This window comes from Amblyraja radiata, chromosome 32 (assembly GCF_010909765.2).
Source record: "Amblyraja radiata isolate CabotCenter1 chromosome 32, sAmbRad1.1.pri, whole genome shotgun sequence".
NCBI classification, from domain to species: Eukaryota; Metazoa; Chordata; class Chondrichthyes; order Rajiformes; family Rajidae; genus Amblyraja; species Amblyraja radiata.
The window spans coordinates 7526894-7546667 of record NC_045987.1 but is presented as its reverse complement, the minus strand read 5'-3'; the positions used below and the strand labels follow the sequence as shown (position 1 = coordinate 7546667).

Sequence of the window (19774 nt, the reverse complement as noted above, 5' to 3'; positions counted from 1 at the left end):
ATATCAGTCATGATTGAATGACGAAGTAGACTTGATGGGCCCCAATTCTGCTCCTATAATTTATGAAACTCTGCTGAACAAAAATCCATAATGTCAGTTCTGATTTATTCATTATTAACACCATTTTGGGGGAGACAAGTTAAAATGTTCACGAGTGTGGAAAATCTTTTACACATTATCACACCCAAGGAATCTCTCCGAAGCTGGGGGTCATCAATTCAATTTCAATGATCACAAGCTATTTAGATATGAGGCAATCAACATTTATTCTCTCACTGAGAGAAATTCCTTGAGGCTCGGTGAGGGTCAGGGGATGAATGACATGGCCAAGCCCGATTGTCCTTTGAGGTGACAACAATGTTATTACTGTCTACACTGTGAAGACTGTAGACTTCACACCACTGAAGTCTGTGGTCTCTCAAGGCAGCTCCAGGATTGTGGAGCAACAACAAAACAGTGCCATATAATAATGCAACCTTCGAGGGAAAGTTAAGGTGAACATGCTAACCACTGCAATTTGCAAGCGAATTAAATAGTATAAGATGCATTTAAATAGGACGACAGAACGATAAGAGATGCTGAAAGTGCAAGGTGAATGAAGCAGGTAGCAACTTTTATTCAGCTTTGATACCAGTACAAAGGGGTTCAATGTAATTTTGTAGGTGAAACGTAGAAAAATATGGGCCATGTTTTGTACTTTTCAGATACCTGCTGGCATGAGCTGAACTCCAGGCACTTCTGTCGATCCTGCATCTGGTACAAAAGATGTCATCAGTGGGTTCTCCATTCTTGTGACCTCCTCCTGGGAGCCAGTGGGAAGCTCTTCAGCGTGGTGCACCTGATCATACTCTGAACTAGGGGTGCTGGAGCAGAATGGCTGGGGAGTGGCTCTGCCTGACCCACACACAAAGCCACCATCCTGGAGAAAGAACAAAAAGGTAGAGATCTGGTGAGCGGAAAGATCAGGGAACTAGGAAAAAAAAGGTGGCAGCAGTGCCCAAAGATCGAATCTCACCTTTAACTGGATTTCAATTTGTCTGAGCTGTTGAATCCAATCTGGCTCCATTTGCAACTCCTGTTCAGATCTTTCCTTTAACTGAGGGTCAGAGAATCGCAGCTGAGAGGAAATCTATTGGAGCACAATGAGACCAAATAGTGATGGGAGAAGGGGGAAGAGAAAAAAAAGAGTATTAATATAATCAAATTAATATAATTAATAAATCCTGTTATATAACTGCTCTTGGTTTTTACCAGAGTGGCAACCGCTCATCTCAAATGACCTCCCATTGAACTGATTTGCTGAGTTTCATTTCCAATCATGTGTAAACTGGAGTCACCCGTAGGCTGTAGCTGCTTTTTACTTCATGGGTATTAAACTTTAAAGTGGAGGGGCAAAGTTTAAAGGAGAGGTGCAGGGCAAGATTTTGAAGAGATGGAGTTGATGGTATCTGTCCGGTAGGTTGAGATGCCTGCAGTGTCAGTAGCATACGAAAGGGCAGTGATCACTGCTGCTTGTAATTACATGGACTTCGCAGAAAATGGTCATTCAGCTCAGAAGGGTCACCAGGCTGTTTATCCTTTACACGCTATTCCCATCTTTCTGCATGTCACCTGACTGGCATAATCTTGCATTCATTTCTCTAGTTTTATATATTTTCCCCCTAAATGCAACCGATTTTTTTTGGACATTTTCACTTCTCTGCGGTAAAGTTCCACTCAAATTTTTCATTGTGTTTATCTTACATTCATGGCCCTTTGGCTTCAGGCAGAGACATGTTTTTGAAAAACATATTTACATTCTAGTCAATTATCCTACCTGAATGAGCTGTCCCAATAAGACGTGTGAATAATAGGCTGGATTCCTGAGGATGGTTCTTGAAATGACTTCACAATAGTGAAAAGCTTGTGCCGCCAAGCCCATCTCAGCCAGTCGACATGCGTAAATGAATTTAAACACCTAAGAGGTTGAAACAAAGTTCACCTTACAAAAGCAAGTAGTCAAACCACGACAAATTGTCATTTTCAAGTAACAAGGAGCTTTGTATGGGGGGGGGGGGAGGATTTTGGGGAGAGCGTAAACATAACTTCAAGTTTCTCATACCTGAAAGTTGGGAAGGAAGCATGTTTGGCTGCCCAATGCCTGTGCATACTCGTACGCCTCTGTGCGCTGGATGGCTTCATTTGAAGCAAATTTCAGAAATGACCAACTGAAAGTAAAAACAAATTTTTCAGAACGTAATCTGAAAACTGCCGTTTGATGTAGTCATTATTAAATTACTGCTGTTTTTGGTTTTGCCACATCCCAGACTGAAAATTGAACACCAAGCAAATGTCCATCCTTATTAGGACCAGTTAATATCCCACACAAAAGCATGCTCAAGATCCTAGCCCACTCCTGGATCTGGAGTGGAGTGTTGTGCACTAGTGCTGCAGCCACTCTATAAGGTCGCCACTGGGAAAGATCGCTCCTTTTTGTAAAATAAATTAAATTAAAGCCGTGTCCTCACATCGGACTATTCTGAGGAACAGCAAGGGGGCTCGTCTCCAGATCAATGTTTTTCATTCAACCACCCGAGATGATTACATTTTGGTTCTTGCTCTGACTATTTAGCTGCCATGTTCATTGGCTTGATGGCTCAGACATGTAGGAGAAGCACCACATAAATACTTGAAGCTCATCTGCAATAGCGCGCCAGCGAACCAGGATTACAATCACAGAACTGTACTGTATTTATTACCGCGAAGAGCGGACAAGTTGAAGACATCCAATACTCGTGGCCTAGTCATTTCACAGCCAAGTGAAAGAGCAATGTGTTGAAACTGCGATTATACGCAGGGCATACGACCAACTGTCTAACAAAGCCTCGCCAAGTCCCACTGGGAGATCCAGCTCTCCTCAGGTGGCTTCTCTTGTCAGCATGACAAAGCTATTCTCCATATCAGAAATCTTACACATGCCAAAAATACCAGGTTTCAGATTTGATTTCACACTTGCAGCCCAGATATGGCACATCTTGTAGCATTTTTATCTCTGAATTAGAGAACCGCTGATTTGTTGCATGCAGTTAAACACAATCTGGGCAAACAAATCCTGTGTAATACTGAAGGAGTTTCAACTGTGGAAGACGCAGTTTTTGTGGCAAGGGGTGGACAAGAAATGACCACCCCCCTCACCCCTTGCTGGAAGTGCAGAAGGAAATTGCCCCTGGGGTTCCCGCCTAACATTTCTCAAAATGCCACCAAAACATATCCTCTCATTCATTTTTTTCCCTTACGGTTTGCTATGCATAAGATGGCTAGTACATTTATAAGAGGACACCCCAGTCTGGGATTTCAAGGAGTTGAAGTTAATGAGTTGCTTCTTACCTGGCTAGTAAATACAAGGCATTACATAAAGCTCACCTGTGATTTGAACCAATCAGAACGAGTTTTGTAGATTTTCTAGTGTATACTCCAAATCCAACCTGTGCCATCAGGTAACAGAAATGAGAAGCATCTAATAATCCCTTGACAGCTACAAGGAAAGAGGATAACGGATGTTAACATTGTCTTCATACCTTCATTCAGCCCCTGAAACCTACTTTGCCATTTCATGAGAATACGCTCAACCCACATTTCGCCACAATATAAAGTGCTGGAAGAACTCAGTGAGTCGGACAACATCTGTGGAGGGAACGGATAGGCGACGTTTCGTCCATGAACCCTTCTTTAGAGTCTGAAGACTCTCGACCCAAAACATCATTTATCTGTTCCTTCCACAGATGCTGACTGACCCGTCGACTTCCTCCAGTACTTTGTGTTTTGCTCAAGTTTCCAGCATCTGCGGTTCTTTGTCGCGATTTAGCCACCTTAATTCCACAAACCTCCATGACACCCAAACCACAGATAAATCTCATGAACATTACAATTACCTCCCCCACCAACCTCACTACATTTTTTGAAGAGGATACCAGATTTCTGCTACACATTGTATGAAAATGGATTCAATGTACTAAATGGATTGAAGTATTTTTGCACTCTTCAAATAAACATTATTAGACTTGTTTACAAGCATGGAAGGACTATTGGGATAGTTTTCATTCGTTGGCTAGCTTAACTCTTTGACTTTACGTACCACCATCAAAAGGGTTGAAAAACATCACTTTTTAGGAAGCAATTAAAAGATGGCTCCCATGGAAAAAGGAGAAAATGGTGGAGGGGGAATTAAGCATCATTATTTTCAGATACTCCTAGAACTGGAACATACCAAGCGTATCTCCCATGGTGGTGATGGTTCTTCTGTCCAAGTCTGGTCCGTTGGAAAGGTTGGACAGCACCATGGCGAGGTGGGGCCGCCAGTCTCCCCACTTCTCTTCTCCACAACACTGAAAGGTGAAAAATAAGCAAGAGACAGGCATGTTACAGGCTAGAAATGTCTTAACGTTACTGAGATTCCTGATATATGAACAACTGTACTGTACTACAGTGGGTTGGCAATCAAGACTTGGGAAGTGCGTGGAGTATGGAAAGCCGATAATATTTTCTTCAATAGGCAGTTCTTAGTACTGCTCAATGATAAAATATTTCACTTTTCATTGTGCCATTTCATTGAAAGCAGTGTGTCCTATTGTATGTCCTATTGGGTTTTCTCTGGGATCTCCGGTTTCCTCCCACACCTCAAAGATGTAACGGTTTGTAAATTAATTGGCTTGGTATAATTGTATATTGTCCCTAGTGTGTGTAGGATAATGCAAGTGTGCGGGGATCGCTGTTCGGTGCAGACTTGGTGGGCCGTAGGGCCTGTTTCCACGTTGTATCTCACAACTAAACGCAACTTACTTTCTCCAGAGATAAGTGTTGGATGAGTCAGTGCTGATAGTTTTTTTTTTTTTAAATCGATTTAAAAGTAGAAATCAGACTCACCGTTGCTGCAGCTGGCATGCGGCCTGACATCAACTGGTACACTGTCTGCAGAGGATCATTGATGGGTAGGCTATTGGCAAACCTACAAAGAACAAAGTTTAACTTATTAGACACTATATTATATTGGGTAGGATTTCCTAAGGATAAAACATCAGGGCATATCAAGATGACAGAATTTATTTCCAGCTCCCCTGTCCTGAAGGACAGGGCAGGGTCAATTGAGGACAATTCTGTTCTTTCATTCCTTAAGCCAGAACAGCTGCGATATACCATGCATCAACCCAAGACTTCACCCCAGATAAGGGCTGTTAATAGACCACTCATCTTCGCGGGTAACCATCGAGCCCAACCCATGACCAGAGATCTGGATGGCATTCTAGAGCATAAACACATAGTGGATTCTGCCACTTCACTGCTAAATACTTTGTCAAATGCCCAGGAATCCACTGGGCCAGGCAAAGTCTATTCATACGTTCAGATTTTGCTGATGTTGCTTTAGTAAATGATTCACTTATGAGAATGGTGTGAAATTAAGGTCCTTGAGGTTTTGTTCAAATACATACTTGGCCAATAATATTAGTCATCTAGCACCTTTTCCAGTAGTCTAAAACTCGACATGGTATTGCAAACGTGATCTACACAAATTTAGCTTTACTACTGCTTTGTAATTCTAATCGTGCACCAAAGATACATGGGAATTTTGGACAATATTGAACGGAGACCCTACCTGGTCATGACCTTTGCATGCGTCCGATTGTCCATTTTGCTGGCCAGTAAGAGAGCGTGACCCCACAGACCATGCTTCATTGCAGATTCCAGGGCATCCTGCAAACACATCTCGGTCAACAAGGAATACATGTCACATTGCCCAACCTCCCCCCCCCCTCCAACATTCCCATTGGAACCAGTGCCAGCCCATCAAGGAGATTTGAAGATCTGATAAATTACCTTCTTGCGGCCAAAGAGGAGCAATTCCCGGAAACGCTCGGTGTCCTTGCTGCTACACTCTGTCACAATGTTGTCAAGGAAGCTGTCAGTAAGGAGAGAGGCGCAGGACTCGTCCTCTGCACGCGGAACCAGGTCGTTGTTGAAGTCAATCAGATTGGCTTCATTTGGCGATTTGCCAGGAAGCCAGACGGATCGGTGTTCCCGCAGCAGGAGCTCAGCAATGTCTGTACCAATCACTGTCTGCAATGCACAATGATGCCAAGAAACACTTTCATTTACAATCCCAACAAAATGCAAACAGAAAACTTGCTTTAAGCTTTGATCTTTGTGGTACTCAATGGTTATGGAACTGCAGCCAGTGGGCATTCAATATCATCAACTCCCTAGAAGTAAGAGGGAAATGGAAATAAAATGTACACATAGCATGTTCCCAAACTCAGAACATTCCTATTGGCAATTTACAAACAAATAAATGCAGTACATAGAATCCTGCACGCGCGAGATTTCATGCACTGTATTAATTATTGGATAAAATAATGTTTCAGAGATGTTGGCTAAGGCATAAATATTAATCTGCCACACTAGGAAGTCTCGCAGTACATATGTTAATTTCTGCAGATGGATGCGAGAATTACCAGGAAACATTTCACCCTCGTCTATTGTTGTACAGTCTATGCATACCACTGCCATCCCTTGTATATAATCAGTGCATGCGCAGAAAGAAATCTTAGTCCTACCCAGTTAAAAGGATCACATCACAGTGGAGGCTTTAAATGCAAACCAGGCAATCGTTTATCAAGCCTAAAGCAACCAATGCAAGTGAGATTACGTGGCTTCAATTCCAGAAAACTCATAAAATGCAGAGACTCACCCCATTTTGCCTACATAGCAGGACAATCAGGTCCCATAACAAGTTGGCCGACTCCTTGTCCAGTAGCTCTTCATTTCTTAAGCACTCTGTGGCCTTGTTTTGGGAAAAGTTGATGACATCAACTTTATGAGTCTCTTCCCTGAAACAAAACCAGATTGAACCTTCAACCTTTAAACTTCACTCAGCACAGCAATTATTTAATCAGGAGCAGTGCAGGAAGTTTAGGAGTACACTTAAATAGAGGCAACCTTGAGATGTGGATTGTGTAAAAGTGGAGGCAAATCAACATTGTGTATAAAGCCAGACAAAAATGCTGGAGAAACTCAGCGGGTGAGGCAGCATCTATGGAGCGAAGGAAATAGGCAACGTTTCGGGACGAAACGTTGCCTATTTCCTTCGCTCCATAGATGCTGCCTCACCCGCTGAGTTTCTCCAGCATTTTTGTCTACCTTTCGATTTTCCAGCATCTGCAGTTCCTTCTTAAACATTGTGTACAAAGCTAACGCTTTCAGATTATTAGGATGTACTCTGATATCTTCTCCAGAGACTTGTATTGGGTTCTAGTTTTTCATTACATGTGTGAAAAACTAGGATAAAAGGTACGAAGTCGTGTTAAAAAGATTTTATAGATGGAAGTTAGAAGACCCAGCAAATTATGCAATAGGAATTGAGAGGAAGTGGTAAATCTCTAAAACAATGCATCAAGTATAAAAACATTATTACAAATGATAACCATTGTTATGTATCTTAGAAGGACTTTGGGGGTGGGGGAAATGTGGAAATGTGGCCGTTCTGAAAAAGGCGAAAGTTTGTTTCAGTTACTGGACCGGGAGCATGGCACTCCCAAATCCCAACTGAGGACACTGCGGTGCTGGCTTGAAGGGCCGAATGGCTTCCTCCTGCACCTATTTTCTATGTTTCTAAACACCTCAGCAGTGCTACATTAGCTTTGTTAAAGAGACATGCAAATCCATCATTCTGATGCTAATCTTTAACAACTCGTACCGAGACGACTCTACAGTATTGTGGCTTGTATTTAAGTTTAGACAGTTGATGGTGATCTAATCAAACTAATTAAAATGATTACGGAATTTTCTTCCCTGTAGTTACCCTGTTTGGGGGGGTGGGGGGGGGGGGGGGGGGGGAATCATAACCAAGGGCACAAGTTTAATATTAGGGTTAGCCCATTTAGAAGCCAATTTCAAAAAGCACTTCGCACTAATTCTACAAATGGTTTGAATTATTAGGTAAGATTATGAAAAGGACAATTGGAAGTAGGGCAAGAGCAACTGTGAAGCTTAAGACTAAGACTAAGGTAGGACTTTTAGGCAAGGTTCACAGGAAAAAAGTCTGGAAAGCTATCTCCATGATCAAACTGCAAAATTAAATCAATGTCACAAGTGTTAATCCTAAGTAAAGGGTGTTATTCATGCATGTGTAATTTTTTATAATAAAAAAATAATTTCAAATCTTCATTTTAAGTGAAACAATACAAACTTTTAATCACATTGTGTCTCTTCCATACCTCAACATAGTTTACTTCTGGGACTCGGGTCATTATGAAGACCTGCTAATTATACACAGACAAATTGACCAACTCTGTCAATTGCTGGTCCTGTGTCAGAACCAGTGTACAACCAAAATCTCTCTGGGAGGTGTGGAGTCAAGGAACTTACTTTGCTAATGGCCCTGGGAAGTTCCTCAACTCCTCCTGTTCAGGCATGTGCTGCAACATGGTCTGGAAGCAGAACAATACAAGTCAGCGATGTAATCTAGGATAGTGAATACTCCAGACAGATCAGCTACAATCAACAAGTATTCATTTTCGTCTCCCTCCTCAGATGCTGCACAATTTGTTGAATAGCTCCAACATTCTCCGTTTCAAGTTCAGACCCCCCAGTCTCAACAGATCCTTCTGTTTTACAGCCAGCACAATGATGTAATATTAACACACATGCTGGATGATCCAGAGGTATGAGCAGTAATGAAACAATCAGGCCAAAACAAAAGATATTATGAATGTTAGAAGAGGAGTCCTGATCCCTGCTATGTATAATCTATTGTACCTCCAGGCTGTGTATTTCAACCAGAGCAGGCTGGCCTTCTGAAGGCAGGTTGCTCAACACTTTCAGCAACTGCCCTCCAGGGCTAAACCGGACACAAAGATGAGGAATTGTAAATTTCTCTGGGGTCACAGGTCTTGGAGGAGCTGGTGGGGGAAAAAAAAAAAGTTTTAATGCAAAGGATTGGCTCAAGCAAACTTTGGCTCATCTGTAGAAATCCCCATTTACAGCCCCTGACATCACAACGGTATAGTAGCCTATAACTTACTCCCAGATATGTCATTAACCCTACACCAATCCCAGGCTTTCCACCATTTCACATAAAATTCCTTCCGTTTCGCTCCATACATTAACTTTGAGATTTCAGTTCGATATACCATGTCCCTGCTTGTCATTTTATGTGACTGTACGTATAGATTTGTTAAACAGGATTAAGGGGTTGGACAGGCTAGATGCAGGAAGATTGCTCCCGATGTTGGGGAAGTCCAGGACAAGGGGTCACAGCTTAAGGATAAGGGGGAAATCCTTTAAAACCGAGATGAGAAGAACTTTTTTCACACAGAGTGGTGAATCTCTGGAACTCCCTGCCACAGAGGGTAGTCGAGGCCAGTTCATTGGCTATATTTAAGAGGGAGTTAGATGTGGCCCTTGTGGCTAAAGGGATCAGAGGGTATGGAGAGAAGGCAGGTACGGGATACTGAGTTGGATGATCAGCCATGATCATATTGAATGGCGGTGCAGGCTCGAAGGGCCGAATGGCCTACTCCTGCACCTAATTTCTATGTTTCTATGTTTCTATGTAAGTGTGGATGAACATACCTGTCTCCACAGGCTGCCAGCCTGTTTCTGCTGGGTATCCATACTGATAATCAGAATAGTTAGGTTGGACAGTGTTTTCTGAGTATTGCCCATATGTGTAATCGGCAGCGATGGTTGTCTGACTCGGTTGTTCGAAAGGGACAGCCAAATCCTGTTGACTCCTGTAAACCTGGCTCTACAGAGGATAAAGTCCAGTTAGAGGGTGAGGGATAATTTGCTTATTTTACGGACATGCATTGTTTTATTTTCATGCAATCCCACTGTAAGGTCTCCTGTCCAGAAACATAATGGAAACAAGATGTGCAAACACATCGTGCTGCAACTCTGTCATCCTGCCAAAGTACATGGCAATGCAATCACTAGAAGGATCACTTACAGCAAAACAGTGAAGGCAGGAAAAATAATAATAATAATAATAATAAATAACAGGAGGTATATATAACAAAAACTTATTTTAGGATTAAAAATTATTTTCATTATATTCTCCTCGCACCAGTCCTGAGAGATATGTACAACGAGGCGTTTTTACATCGTCGCCTACCGCCCACCTTGTCGTGGGCTACTATCTCCCTAATTCTTAAAAAGGAGAAAGATCCCCTGCTTTGTAGTAACTATAGACCAATTTCACTCCTGAATGTGGACCTCAAAATCCTCTCTAAAGCCCATGTGCTCCGTCTTCAACGAATGATGCCCTCTATTATCTCGTTAGACCAAACAGGGTTCATACCAGGCCGACAGTCTTCCCACAATACTAGGCGTCTCCTTAACATCATCCATTCACCGAGTAGTGAGACCCCGGAGAAAGTGATCTCCCTTGACGCCGAAAAAGCTTTCGACAGGGTCGAGTGGAGGTACCTATATGAGGCGATGGACAGGTTTGGCCTCGGTAACAGTTTTATTCTTTGGGTCAGTCTATTATACTCGTCCCCAGTGGCCTCAGTACAAACAAACGGCACACTGTCGCCCCACTTCCCCCTTCAGAGAGGTACCAGACAGGGTTGCCCGTTATCACCACTTCTGTTTGCTGTCGCGATAGAACCCTTGGCGGTCTGGTTACGCTCAGATAAGGGCTTTAAAGGTATTACACGGTTCGACACAACTCATAAAGTCTCATTGTATGCGGATGACCTGCTCCTGTACATCTCGAACCCAGTCAGCTCTCTCCCTGTCATTACGAATATTTTAGAACGGTTTGGCGCGTATTCTGGTTATAAACTTAACTACCAAAAGAGTGAGCTATTACTGATTAACTCATCGGCTAAGCAGCTCCCTCGTTCTTTAACCTCATTCAAATGGGCGGAGGACGGGTTTCGCTACCTCGGCATCTTTATCACAACACCCTTATCTGATATGTTCCACACAAACTTTCTGCCTCTGGTTGAGAAAGCTGAAAGAGATTTTGACCACTGGTCAGTTTTAGCGCTAACCCTCGTGGGCCGGATAAATCTGGTCAAGATGGTCGTCCTACCCAAATTCCTGTATCTTTTCCAGCACGTCCCTATACTTATCACTAAATCTTTTTTTGATAAATTAGAAAGGACAATATCTAAATTTTTATGGGGTAGCAAACCGGCTAGAATCCGAAAGGCGATACTGCAGTCTCCTAAGAGTGATGGCGGTTTGGCACTTCCTGACTTTAGGCGATACTATTGGGCTGCTAACTTGCAAAAACTCCTGTATTGGATGAATGATGATTGCGACCACCTACCGACCTGGGTACACATGGAAAAGGCGAGTTCACATCTCCCGTTGCGGTCTGTCCTATGCTCCCAACTCCCCCATCCTATAACATCTGCGGGTGCAGGCCCAATTGCGTCCCTCTCGCTCAAGATATGGAGTCAACTCCGGAAAAACTTTGGTTTACAAGGCCCTTCCATCTTGACCCCACTGCTTAAAAACCACATCTTTAAACCTTCAAGTACAGGCCACGCATTCAAAACCTGGCATAGCAATGGTATCAGTAGTATCAAAAACCTATACAAGGATGGCATCTTTTCGTCTTTTGCGGAGCTCTCGTCCAACTATAGCCTCCCAAACTCCCACCTTTTTCGTTTTTTCCAGATTAGGGATTTTGTGAAGAAGACATTCCCCCATTTCCCAAATCGCCCCCCTGAAAACCCTGACCGATACCATCTTAGCTCTAGATCCCAACCGGAAGAAATGCATCTCTGTTTTGTATAACTTGTTAGGGTCGGTTATATTGAAACCTCATACCTCATTAAAAGCTGCGTGGGAGGGTGAGGTGAATACGAAACTAACAGACCAGCAATGGGACTCTGCCTTGGATTTGATCCATTCTTCCTCCATATGTGCCCGTCATGGCCTAATCCAATGCAAAGTCCTTCACAAAGTCCACTACACAAATGCAAGATTATCTAGAATTTACCCCGCTGTTAGGGACACCTGCAACAGATGTAATCAATCTCCTGCCAACCATAGCCATATGTTTTGGTCTTGCCCCAAGCTAGCAGCCTTTTGGAGGAGTGCTTTCGACTTGATAAGCAGAGCCTACGGCCAGACTATTCCTCCAAACCCACTGTCAGCCATTTTCGGTACCCCTCCCAACACCAACCTCTCTGTTGCGGTGAAACGGGTTCTAGCTTTTACAACCTTGTTAGCCCGGAGACTGATCTTGCTTAACTGGAGGCTCACCTGTCCCCCGACACACACCCGCTGGATTAAGGAGGTGCTTTACAATTTAATGCTTGAAAAACTTAGGTTCTCTCTCAAAGGCTCTACCAAGACATTCCTAGATACATGGAACCCTTTCTTGGAACTTGTTAACTCTCTCAACTTGTCCCCAGACTCGGAAGAGGACCGAGTGCTCTCCATCATTGTTCTACTGCAGCTGCTCTCCCCTTAACCCCCCCCCCCTCCCCACACTTATTTCTTTAATTACTTACTTATTTACTGTTATTAGTGACCCCCTTTTTTCTTCTTTTTTTTTTAAAAGTACTTTTTGTTTCGTTTATCTTACCATATTTGTGTGGATGTGTATGTATGTGAGTGTTGTTTGTCCCAGTTTGGTTCCGACCTGATTCGGGTGGGTTGAAGGTGGGTAAGGGTAAGGGCTTTGAGGGTCGCTTACATACTGTTGCACAATTATGCCTTGACTGTCACTGTCTGTTATCATTGTATGTATGCAAATTGCTGTGAAATTCAAATAAAAAGATTTAAATCAAAATTATTTTCATTAAAATAAGTGATGATCAATAAATGCACAAGAACCCTTGGAGATGGAGAGAGAAATAGACATTGTCAAGCACAGTCTGCATCTGGATTCATTATCAATGGGGAAATTTAAAAAAAATGTTGTGCAGAAGACAAAAATCAACACATCTCAAACGTGAAACCATCATGACAGCACTTGACGCAGCAAGAAGATATGCTGTCTCACAGTGTCAGAGACCCGGTTGGACCCCGACCCCCTGCTGCTGTCTGTTTGAAGTTGCACGTTCTCCCTGTAATCGTGTGTGCACCGATTTCCTCCCACATCCCAAAGACGTGTAGGTTTGTAGATTAATCAGCCTCTAAAATTTCCCCTAGCGCGTAGGGAGTATATGTGAAAGTGGTATAATAGAACTACAGTAATGGGTGATCAAGTGTTGGCATGGACTGTGCGGGCCAAAGGGCCTGCTTCTTATGCTGTATATTTCAATCAAAGATGAACAGCTGTATTTGAGGCTATAGCATCCCACTGAGATTTGTAACGGGCAGGCCACTTCCACAGGGCAGGAGCCCCGCACTACCTGCTTGAACCATGCTACTCACCTGCTGGGACTGGGAGCTGAAGCTGCTGCGCCGACTCCTCACACTGTGGGAGCTCAGCACACTGTGAGCAGAATGTTCGCTGTGCGTACTGCGCCGATCAAATTCGTCGGGGTATGGTTCTCGTCGACTGCTTTCATCAAAACTACTGTCATATCGAGGGTCATACTGCCAGAGCTCTTCATAGCCATTCCGCCTAGTAAACAAAATGCATTCGGATTAATGTCTTACTCAAAGGAAGATGATCTGTAAGGAAACCATTGCCATTGTCTATCACTGCACTCCAAGCTTCAGTGACTGGACAAGCACAAGTGCAATTCCTGATTTATGCCCATTTTATTGACAGGACCTGGACTAGATCATGGCTTAGACAAAGAAAAGCAACAGAAATGAAGGTCAACAGTTGATGTCGGCACTGTTAACCACATGAACTAATTATGGGAAGGGGAAGTGAAATTGTTTAGTCATAATAACCCAGACATTCATGAAGTGGGGCAGGCATAATCTTAGCTCTTTCTCCAGAGAAACGCAGGTTGCCCCGAGACAGGAATGTACCCAGGCACAAGACTAAAGGGGCTGTCCCACTGCGGCGACCTAATTGGCGAGTTTAGGAGAGTTTGAAAAAGTCATGTTGAAGACCTCCTTCGACTATGTAGAAGACTGGCTTCGACTAGCTTTGGGAAAATTGGACAACGAATAGTGAAGAGTGAAGACTACCTCCTTTGATCTCCTTCGACTATGTTGAAGACTATCTACGACTACCTTTGACTACCTTTGATTACCTACGAATAACATGCCGACCTACTACAAACTACTTTGACTAAACCTACAAGTAAAAAAAATTTTTTTTTCCACGGCGACTTTTTTTCCTCGCAAGCATTTTTCAGCATGTTGAAAAATACGCCGCGACCTAGCTGAGGCTAAAGGCAAAAACTAAAAAAAAAAATCGGCCACATTTTTTCTAAAGTACGACTCTCCATATACCCCAATTCCCTTATCAGAGAGGGAATTGGGGTATAAACAAGCTCCAAAGTTACTCAAATCCTCGTAGCTAAATACAGGCAGTTCCCAAAGCCTATTCAGAGCCGCTGCATCTACAAGCCAGACATGTCCATTTTCTGCAGTAAGCCTGTATCCCTCTGCAAGCACTTGGATAATTCTTTCATTTTATTGAATAATGATCCCAGCACTCCCCATAATTAAAGTAATGGAACATAAACTGCACTCAGTCATAAAATGAAATATTATGTTATTGCTAACCTGAACAATGCTAAATGCCAAATGGAAGTAGGGATCCCACTGCCCCTCATGTTTTGGAAGTATTTTGGAAATTCCCTTAGTATCTCACATGCTATTCACAGCTGGAAAAAGCCCCACAAATTGAACCAAAATACAGAAATTTCAAAAGGAATACAAATCTGTTTTACAGATTTAGTTTAGTGATACAGCACGGAAACAGGCCTCCCGGCCCATCGAGTCCGCGCCGGCCAGCGATCACCTGTACACTAGTTCTATCCTATACACCAGCTCCACTAAATCAACTAACAATGGGAGAAGAGGAGCAGAGCAATCTCATATTCACCTGTCTCCATAGGGCTCCCGGTAGTAAGGTTCCCGTGCTTGATAAGGTCCATAATACCAGTATGGACGGTCATAATCTCTATAGTCTCTATATCTGGGATCGTAGGCAGCCAGGTCATACCTCTCCCACTGAGCTGGGTCTGACAAGAAAATACTTTAGTAACATAAAGTGTAAAACACAAAGGCACATCAGGCACAGTTTGAGAATTCATGATTTTGAAACACATCACCAGCTTAGTATGCCTCAAAATGCTTTACAACCATTGACTAATTTTCGCTGTGTTACTGCTACTATAGAGGAAACATGACTGTCAATTTGTCCAGCACAATCTCCCACAAATAACAAAATAACCAGATATTATTTTTGTTTAAATTTGATCAAGAAATAAATAATGGCCAGGAGATCGTGGGAAAGCACCAATCTTCTTGAATAGTATTCTTAGCATAAGGCTGTGAGGAGAGTCATTATTATAAATCAGAGTAAAAAAAACCTGAAACATCAAAAACATGCTCAGTTACCAGCAAGCAGCAAGACAAGAAGTCAGCTAGTGCTGTATAAAAACTACAAGCAGCACTCTAATCACCAAATGAAGGTGACTTTGGGGCATCTGTTAAAACTGTGGTATATTAGGCAATTCTACAAACAAGAGTCCTGTTTGTCTCACTGAGGCAATAAAATAACTTGCAGAAACAGATTGTGATTCGACTGGGTGACATTGAATCAGGTGGAATAATTTAACAGTAAATGGAGACAGCTAATGGGATAAACACTAGTGTGGGTCTAATGATTAAAACGCCTCAGCTTTATTAGCAACATTCTACAAATGTAAAGTGCCACATACAGTAGTCAACCCAGGTTAAATATTAGCAAGTTTCGGTTACAAATTCCTTTTCTGGTTTTGGGCATAATGGCAAAGTCAGCACTTCCTGGTACAAAGTCAGCATTTATTGCCACAACACTGAGCAGATGCTTCAGAATCAACTACACTGTGCATACACCAGACTATCAACAAAGGCACATTCCTGCCACTAAAGTAATAGGAATGAAGTTGACATATTTTCACCTTTTTAATAGAATATAAAACATTTGGATTCTTTTTTTTACAATATTCAAATGTTCTCACTGCCATCAGGAATTCAAGTAATATTCTTGGTGAGTCCAAAATGTTGGTCTGGTAACATAACCAATATACTATAATCACTAGGTACACAAAAATGCTGGAGAAACTCAGCGGGTGCAGCAGCATCTATGGAGCGAAGGAAATAGGCAACGTTTCGGGCCGAAACCCTTCTTCAGACCCTATAATCACTGGTAGCTCAGGTTATCGCACAGGCTCAGTCTGAAGAGGAAGGAATATCCTCCCACCTTAGTGATGTGGTGACAACCTTATGTAACTGGTCCTGTTAGGCTAACTAGACTGTTTCTACACTATGCAATCCAATACACTCTTTATTAGGCCTGAGGCACTAACAGATAGACCTGCATAATATATTACATTGCATTTAGACCAAAGAATAGCCAATTAGCCCAACAGGACCACCTACTCCACTCTAGCCTCATCCCATAATTACATGGACCAACATAGTCCTTTATTCCCTCCTTCCTCATTTATAGAGTACAATCAAACTATTTCTTCTGAATTCCCCTTTGAATTTCTTGACAGTACTGAGATGATACTGATGGTACTGAAGAACTGCCCTTCAAAAGGCCTTGTGGCACTTAAGCAATCTGGTCTCGTGGCTTAGGCTGACATCATATCGTTCAACCCACCAGATCTTTCTAATGGACAGGATCCAGTTGATTATAATATTCCCAAAAGAAATACAGATCATTTTCAAAATCTAGGTTTAACCATGTCACAACATGGTGCACAGCCAAAAACAACTTTCTGCAGGTTTACATTATCAGCCATCTTACTTCACTGACCTCCCCACTAACAACACAGGCTCTCCCACAAAATAGAAAAGGGGTCTTTTCTTACCTCTATACTGATATTGACCATTATAATAATCTGCATAGTAACCAGCATAAGCCTCTCGTCCACTTCTTCCATTGTAGGGGTCTTCAGTGCATCCTTGCCTGAGAAGATTAGCAAACGGAGGGAAAATGTTATTGAAAGTTTTTATGCACTGCCTGTCCACTGAGGATTCACATAAGGGCAGCAGAAATAACTGCTCCCGACAACAGGTTGCTGAGACATTGATCTCATTCATTGCCGCAGCATCACACAGATCAACAAATGGAGGGGTAGACACGGGGCTAAGAGGATTGTAAAACCAATTGTCCAGAGTTAAACTGGAATTTAAAAAAAGTGAAATTAAGGGTACCTAACAGAATGAGAGCAGATGCATAACATAGGTGGGGGAGGGCGGTAGCAAGAAAAAATATCCAATCAATTTGACGAAGGGACTTTGACCTGAAACGTTACCCATTTCTCCTCCCTCTCTACTTGGCTACGCAGTCATGGGTGTACAGGGAGTAGAGCAAAGGAATGAGTACACAACCCTGAGGGGCACCGGCATGAAGGATCAGGATGAAGGAAATGTCTAACTGACTGAGGTCTGCCAGTCAGAAAGTCCAGTAGGCAGTTGCTGATGGATGCTCCAAGGCAAACCTACAGAAATTTGGAGATGAGTTATTCAGCCATTACAATGTTGAGGGATATCTGTAATCAATGAATCGCATAATGTCATAGGCGTTCTTATTATCAAGCTGATCCAAGGCTGAATGCAATGCCAGAGAGATGGCATTCTCCATCGGCCTATTTTACATGCAAATTGCAAGTGGACTAGATTGCTCAGAAGACTGACACAGATGTGAACCATTACCAGTCTTCCAAAGCACTTCACTATGGTCAATGTTAGAGCGAAGGGAAGTAGTCATTGAGTCAGGTCACTTTATTTTTCTTGGGGAATGGAATGATGGTGGTTTCCTTGAAGCAGATGGAACTGAAAATTATTTAGTGATAGGTTGAAGATGATGGTGGCCGGTTGATTGGCGCATTATTTCAAAACCCACCCAGGGACTCCATCCAGGCCAGCTGCTTTCCAGACGTACATGGCAAGTCATAAATGCACACAGAACAAAGAATAGTACAGCCCAGCAACAGGCCCTTCAGCCCACATGCCTGTGCAAAACACAATACCAAGAGCCTCTGACTTGTTTTGAAATTCTCCCTTGATATCATTGCAGAGATCAAGTTTGGCCAACTTAGTGTAGGGTCATCCTCTGGGACCTGGGACCTGGCCTTTAGCAGAGAGCAAATCTCCCTATTCATCCAAGGTTTCTGGTTAAAATGGACCGTCGTTGACTTTACTGATGTGCAGAGAAGGAATGCCAGGTTTGGGGAGCGCAATAATTAATGACTATTCAGTGATTTGGAAATGATCCCAACTGCCTGCTCATCCTTCTAGGTAGTGGAGACCATGGCTAGTCAAGGTAACGAAAGTAACCGGTATGGGTATCAGATAAACCTGCAGGGGTAGGAGATTGCAACCTTCACGTGGTCCACCCTGTTTCGACTAATGCAACCCGACGTGCACAAATAAAAGATCAAGTCAAGAGAGTTTATTGTCACGTGTCCCAGATAGAACAATAAAATTCTTGCTGGCTGCAGCATAAAAGAGTATTGTAAGCATAAATACAGAACAGTTAAATGTGTCTATATAGCATAGACCATATATATACACACACATAAATAAACAGATAAAATGGAATAGGCTGTTATAGTTCATCGTTTGTTTGATGGCAAGTTTAATAGCCTGATGGTTGTGGGGAAGTAGCTGTTCCTGAACCTGGATGTACCAGATTTCAGGCTGAATAGAATAGACCAAGTTGACCTACAACTTTAGGCTGTACACGCCAAACGCAAGAAGAAGAAGAAGATAAACCTGCGGTGGGCTCAGTTACAATGTCCCACATTGGTCAATACATCATTTGGTTGTCAAGATTCATAATCAATGAGGCGAGGAAAGATCAGATTTTTAGGGAAGGGGCAAAACAAAGAAGCAAATTAAAACATTCTAAAACAATCCTAAAGAAATCTAATAGATGCATCAACTGAAAAGCTGTCATTAGCTACTAAGAATAATAAACAGGCTCCCTGTTATGAAGTGACAATGAACATACCTAGAGGATGGTCTGTCAGAAGATTGACTTGTTCTGGAGCTGGGTCGACTGGTCCTCTCCCTCTCTTGATCCTTGGAACCTGCATTATTAGCATCGTACCTGGCATACTGGGCGTTGTAACGCCGGTATGGATCACCCTGAAGAACAAGCACAATTTAAAACCTGGGTTCTGGCAACCGATCAAAGTTAACAAAATAAAACAAGTTTCAATTGGTTGATTCCCGACAAAAACCTTCGACCAACATCAACAAAACATATAATGACAGCATCTCGAGTGCTCTGGCAGAACTTGCTTTGAGCAATTTACTGACCTGCTTCATCATAACATGCCCATATTTTAAGTCCCGCCGTACAGGTGCCTAAAGGCACAATGGGCAGCATGTAAATCAAGTTCCCTATATTAGCCCCGTTCATCTCAATCCCGATCCTCTATTCTATAGGCCTCAGAAATCAACACGGTGAGCATTTCTGACTATGCTTTGATCGATGAGTGGTCGTAGCTTCTCCAGCTCTTCTAACTGCCCAGCCTTGAAGCTGCTTCTTGAATCTCCCAAAAGCTCCCTCAATTCTCATTTGCGATGCCACCAAATGCTCCAGTTTCATGAAGCTTTTTCAACACCTCTTCATAAGTACCAGTGCCAAATTTAATATGATCTCCAGTGCGCCGCGAAGCTTGTGCTGGGTGCAGCAGAA

The 19774-nt window shown here is 42.7% G+C and overlaps 1 protein-coding gene across 5 annotated transcripts in view; it reads right to left on the bottom strand.

The window, feature by feature from the left end:
- The window catches only part of sec16a (SEC16 homolog A, endoplasmic reticulum export factor), a 52907-nt gene that overhangs the window by 17048 nt on the left and 16085 nt on the right, over nucleotides 1–19774 (bottom strand). For all 5 annotated transcript variants that reach the window (XM_033049289.1, XM_033049286.1, XM_033049290.1 and 2 more), the window contains exons 3-19: nucleotides 19082–19218; nucleotides 16935–17032; nucleotides 14954–15092; nucleotides 13375–13567; nucleotides 9604–9778; nucleotides 8788–8930; nucleotides 8398–8459; nucleotides 6722–6860; nucleotides 5851–6090; nucleotides 5630–5727; nucleotides 4903–4984; nucleotides 4247–4364; nucleotides 3403–3514; nucleotides 2102–2207; nucleotides 1817–1957; nucleotides 1016–1129; nucleotides 709–919 (exon numbers count right to left, since the gene is read on the bottom strand). In XM_033049289.1, coding sequence (XP_032905180.1) covers nucleotides 709–919; nucleotides 1016–1129; nucleotides 1817–1957; nucleotides 2102–2207; nucleotides 3403–3514; nucleotides 4247–4364; nucleotides 4903–4984; nucleotides 5630–5727; nucleotides 5851–6090; nucleotides 6722–6860; nucleotides 8398–8459; nucleotides 8788–8930; nucleotides 9604–9778; nucleotides 13375–13567; nucleotides 14954–15092; nucleotides 16935–17032; nucleotides 19082–19218 — 2308 coding nt within the window. The remainder of the gene's footprint in view (nucleotides 1–708; nucleotides 920–1015; nucleotides 1130–1816; nucleotides 1958–2101; nucleotides 2208–3402; nucleotides 3515–4246; nucleotides 4365–4902; nucleotides 4985–5629; nucleotides 5728–5850; nucleotides 6091–6721; nucleotides 6861–8397; nucleotides 8460–8787; nucleotides 8931–9603; nucleotides 9779–13374; nucleotides 13568–14953; nucleotides 15093–16934; nucleotides 17033–19081; nucleotides 19219–19774) is intronic.